This window comes from Impatiens glandulifera, chromosome 9 (assembly GCF_907164915.1).
Source record: "Impatiens glandulifera chromosome 9, dImpGla2.1, whole genome shotgun sequence".
In the NCBI taxonomy this organism is placed as follows: domain Eukaryota; kingdom Viridiplantae; phylum Streptophyta; class Magnoliopsida; order Ericales; family Balsaminaceae; genus Impatiens; species Impatiens glandulifera.
Window position 1 is genome coordinate 37,448,759 of NC_061870.1, and position 5,771 is coordinate 37,454,529.

Sequence of the window (5,771 nt, forward strand, 5' to 3'; positions counted from 1 at the left end):
TCCATAATTTTGTGAGCTATCTCCAAACTATTAATACTATATATTGTGTGCAATGCTGACTGTATTTCAAGCTACAGACTACTGTAGGAATTGTGTAATAGAGCTCCCGAATTGTTTTCCTATAACCGAGGAGAAAGCTAAATACCTTGTCAATCATTTGCATGGTATAGCACATGTATATAAGTACATATAGTATTGATTTTGTTTAAAGAGGAAGACAATGAGACTGCTTGTAAAAGGTGGAATTGGGTTTATGAGAGTTAGTTCGTTGGTTGTCCAATCTTGTAAAGTACTTAGGTTTGTGTTCCTTGTGTCACTCTTCTTCTATCACAAGTCAACTCAAACTGATTGTTCCAAAGCTTAGGAGAGAGTAGGGAGAGAAGAGAAAGAGAGGAGGGGCAAGTGTATTGATAAAAAAGAGGAGGGGAAGAGAATTTAAGTTATTAGAATTTAATAGCTTAAGTGGTAGGTTGTTTCTATCTCTTTGACAAGTTCTTTGGTTATTTTTCACTTTTAAAAGTTCAAGGGCGCATTTAAATCGCGAGCTAAACTTTTAATAGCTTATTAAAGGTGGGATAATTGGGAAATTTGATGAAATGACCCTCAAAAGAGGTTTAATTTTAAAAATAACCTACTCCTAATATTCTTTGCAAAAATAACCTTTTTCCCTTGGTAAAAGACCAAATTACCCTTAATAAAGTTTCCCCTTTTCCCTCTCTCCTTCCCTCGACCGTTGGGTTCCCTTTTCTTCATCTTCTTTCTCTCTTCTTCTCCCCCGTTCGTGATCCCGACCAGCGCCCCCAATCAACGCAACAACCCCTAGTGTGGACCTATACATGGGTTCGCATTAGCCTTCCAAGTGTGGACCTATGAGGTTATTGAGACATTTGTCCCTAAATTTGCTGATAGGACCGAGCGGGAAGAGCCTATATGCCCAAGGATATTGCTCTATAAAGCCTCCAGAAGCATCTCCGTCCAGGAGGTAGTCACTGCCCTCTTGAAGTGCAATGTTTTCACCAAGATTGATGAGTCTGTAAAGTTAAGTTTTAAATAAAAAAAAGAAAAGAAAAAGAAGTGGCTGATAGTGGGCCACGTAGGTGGCAGAATTTTAAAAGGCGTATATTAATTCAGTAGTCCATCTTTCTCTCTCTACACTTCCAGTAGCTTCTCCATCTTCAACTTTAGCAGCGGCATTCCAACTCAGCAAGCTTCCTACCTTACCCTTCTTCAGCCGATCCACTTCAGCAGCTCAACTCATCCGATCAACATCCTCATCTTCAACAGATTTTCATTAGTTCAGCATATATCATCTTCATCATCAACATTTCATTGGATTTAAAGGTAAGTAAGGATATTTGATAATGTTATGGATAATTTCGGGTTATAAATGAAATGGAGTTTGCTGGTAGGAATAATGAAGTTGATTTGTTTGAGATGATTGAATGATTTAAGGTTGTTTATTGTTTAGGAAAGAAGAAGAGAAAACAGAGAATGAAGGAATATGGATTATCTGGTTTTGGATGAACTTGAAGATGAGAAAAGGTATTTAGGGTTTATGTATAAATTTGAATGGTTATTGGAAGAGAATGAAAATGATTGTTGGATTTAAGGAAGTAAATTATATGGATTATTAGTAAGTGGAAATATAAAGACTGATTTGAGTTTAATTTGATAATTGAAGGAAGAAAGTGTCAAAGACCCATTTGAAAATAGCAAAGGATAGTTGGTAGAGCTTAAGAGTGGAAATAACTTGATATTGGGGGTTATGTAAGAAATCATACATTCTTACAGTTTATTTTACTAAAATGTGATTATGTTGATAAAATGGTTTTATTAAAATGTATTTCTAAACTTATGGATCAAGTTGACATGGAAATGTTTTGATAAAATGTTTAATAAAAGGATTTGATAAAACGTTTGACAAAAATGACTTGATAATGTGATTTATAAAATGATTTGCGAAACTAGTTGATAAAGTATTTTTGATAAGCCTATGCTAAATACTTTGTGAAAGACTGATACATATGTATAGATTTGATTATGTGAATAATACAAGAATGATTTTATTACTCTGGATAGGATTTTGTACTTATTTATTTGATAATGGTTATTAATGCCTCGAGTGTTTATACCGGTAATGAGTCAACGCGTGACAGTCACGTCCGGTTGATGGTTAATGAGTCAATGCAGGACCCCCAGATCCTGATTGATGGCTAATGAGTCAATGTAGGACCCCCAAATCCTCGTTGATGGTTAATGAGTCAACGCAGGACATTAAAGTCTTGGTTGATGGTAATGAGTTATCATAATAATGTAGTCATTATCACTATCCCAGAGTTATATAGAAAAAGGTATATTGGTTATAAACAGTACGTATTATATTTTTTTTATAAAGGTTTGATCTTTCTATACTTATATTAAATGTCTCTTGATCCAACTGTAATGAGATTATGATTTTCTTACTGGGCAAGTTTAGCTCACCCATTTTAATGGGTCCCCTTTTTAGAGAAGGATCCAAATTAAGACTTGGATATCGATATACTTTTGGTAAGAAAAGTTAGTCCTCTCTTTAGCGTAGTGTACTAAGGGAGAGTTAGAACGATGTATTTTGTAATACTTAAGATGGTAGCAATGTCACCTTGTATTTTTGGACTTTTGATGAGGTGGCAAGAACATATTGTAGCTAAAAGGATTTTTGGTTAATGAAAGAAGGGCGAGATTTTGGATTAAGAAGTTAGTAAAGAATTATGTTAGCCTTTAATGTTATTTTTTTAAGTGTATTTCAGATAGATGACATGCGGCGGCTGGTCACGACTCGGTTCGGGGCGTGACAGCTTTAGTGGTATCAGAGCATAAGGTTTAACAATGATATTAATAATGTAGGAATGGATGATGAAGTGCTTGCCGGTTTTGCACGACATACAAGGAAAAGACGTGATACCCATGAACCAAATGGACTTGTAAATCAAGAGGAGGGGGAGACCTCTAGAGCGGTAACAATTGAGGATATCGTTAGAGTTATGTCAGGAATAGCACAACAGCATACACCGACAAATAAGTTTGCTGAATTCAAGAAATTGGCTCCACCATACTTTGATGGTAGCAGCGATCCGCTAAAAGCTGACAAGTGGATAAAAGAGTTGGAGAAGTTCTTCGATGTACTCAAATGTGACGATGCAGAAAAGATACGATTTACAATATTTCAGTTACAAGGAAATGCAAGCGACTGGTGGGAGTTGGAGAAGCAAACTTACGAGCGCGATACAAGTACACTCTCATGGGATACATTTAAGAAAGCTTTTTACAACACCTACTTTTCCAAGAGTTTGAGGCAAGAGAAAGAGATGGAATTCATAAATCTGAAGCAAGGGAATATGACTGTTACTGAATATCAAGCTCGGTTTGTGGAATTAGCAAAGTTTGCTCAATCATGGATGGGAAGTGAGACTACGAAGGCGAGAAAGTTTGAAATGGGGTTGAGTCCCCACATAAGCAATTTGTGGTTCCTTTTGAGCTTAACACTTTCATTGAGGTGGTTGATAAGGCACGATTGATTGAAAGGGAGTTGGGTATTACGAGAAGGATGGATGAGGCGAACTCGAAGAAAAGAAGTCATCAAAGTGCCATTGAAGGAAGTCGAAACTCATTCCAGAATAGAAGGCCCTTTTCTGCGAGTAGTCCAGCTCAAGCCTCTAGAAATGTGCCTTCACATAATTCATCGTCGTCTGTGAAATGTTCGCATTGTTCTGGAAACCATCGCATGGAAGATTGTCGCTGGCTATCGGGAACATGTGTTTTATGTGGGCAGCATGGTCACTTGAGAACAAATTGTCCACGCTTTAGAAAGCCATTCACTCAGCCTAATGCGCGCGAGACAGAAATTCTATGAATCGAAAACCCTTTCCCAATAAGAATCAGAAAGTGGGACAGACTTCAGGAGGCCAAACTAGAGTGTTTTCTACAATGAATGTCGAGCAAGCGCGTGCGTCTAACGCGGTGGTCTCAGGTACTCTTTATGTTTCTTCCGCTTATGTTTTAGTGTTATTTGATTCTGGTGCTACTGATTCTTTTATTTCTCAAACTTTTATCAAAAAACTTGATTGGAACCTGAACCTCGAGACGTGAGTATAAGTGTAGAAACTCCATTGGGTGATAAAATAATTGCAAACCTAATTTGTAAGTCTCGAGAAGTACATATAAGAGATAAAGTGTTACTAGTAGATCTTACAGTACTAGATATGCATGGTTTCGATATCATTTTGGGGATGGATTGGTTAGCTCACAACTTTGCTACAGTTGATTGTCATGAAAAGAGGATAATATTTCAAATTCCCGAGCAACCTATATTCTCTTTTATGGGAAGTAAAATTGTTATTCCTCCAAAGATGATATGCTCTTTAGAAGCGAAACGCATGATTAGAAAGGGTTGTGAATGTTATCTGGTGGTGTTATGGGGTACCGAAAAGAATGAAAAATCCTTAGAAACTGTTCCGATCATAAATGAATATCCAGATGTGTTTCCAGATGAATTGCAAGGTTTACCTCCTGATAGAGGTAGAATTTGCTATTGATGTAGTGCCTGGAACAGCTCCAATAACGAAGAATCCGTATCGTATGGCTCCGGCAGAATTGAAAGAATTACGAGATCAATTGGAAGAACTATTGCAAAAGGGTTACATCAGGCCAAGTGTTTCCCCATGGGGAGCTCCTGTTCTTTTCGTGAAAAAAAAGGATGGAACAATGAGGCTTTGCATTGATTACCGAGGGCTTAATAAGGTAACTATTAAGAACAAATATCCGTTACCAAGAATTGACGACTTGTTTGATCAGTTGAAAGGAGCACAAGTTTTTAGCAAGGTTGATCTCCGATCAGGTTATCATCAGTTAAAGATTAAACCGGCTGATATTGCCAAGACAGCATTTCGAACAAGATATGGACATTATGAGTACGTGGTAATGCCTTTTGGTTTGACGAATGCTCCAGCTGCTTTTATGAATCTTATGAATAGAGTATTCAAACCATTTCTAGATGAATTCGTGATAATCTTTATTGATGACATATTGGTGTATTCAAAATCTGAAGAACACGAGAAACATCTCAGAATAGTACTCCAAACTTTGAGAGAAAATTAGTTGTATGCTAAATTTTCAAAGTGTGAGTTTTGGTTGAATAGTATCGCATTTCTAGGACACATTATATCTAAGGATGGAATATGTGTTGATCCTAAAAAGGTGGAAGCGGTATCTGAATGGCGTAGACCATCTACTGTTTCAGAGATACGTAGTTTCTTGGGTTTGACAGGTTACTACAGGAGATTTGTTAAAGGGTTTTCTCAAATAGCATCGCCATTTACTCGCTTGACACACAAAAAGGCGTAAAATTTGAATGGTCAACAGAATGTGAAAAGAGTTTTCAAGAACTCAAAAGACGATTGACTACGGCTCCTGTTCTAGCCATACCTTCTGAAAGTGAAGATTTTTCTGTGTATTGTGATGCTTCAAATTAAGGTTTGGGATGTGTGTTAATGCAAAATAAGCATGTCATTGCTTATGCATCTCGGCAGTTAAAACCACATGAACGTAAGTATCCTACCCATGATCTGGAATTAGCAGCGATAGTATTTGCATTGAAGATTTGGCGACATTTCTTGTATGGTCCAAAAGTCGAGATTTATACCGATCACAAGAGTTTGAAGTATATATTCACCCAAAGTGAATTGAATATGCGGCAGAGGAGGTGGCTGGATCTAATTCAAGATTATAATTTGACG

The 5,771-nt window shown here is 37.1% G+C and overlaps 1 protein-coding gene across 1 annotated transcript; it reads left to right on the top strand.

Moving 5' to 3' along the window:
* The first annotated feature begins 2,885 nt into the window (after positions 1-2,885).
* On the top strand, positions 2,886-3,554 carry LOC124916411. Its single transcript, XM_047457125.1, has one exon. It carries the CDS (start codon positions 2,886-2,888, stop codon positions 3,552-3,554), a length of 669 nt encoding a protein of 222 aa, XP_047313081.1.
* Positions 3,555-5,771: the final 2,217 nt, after the last annotated feature.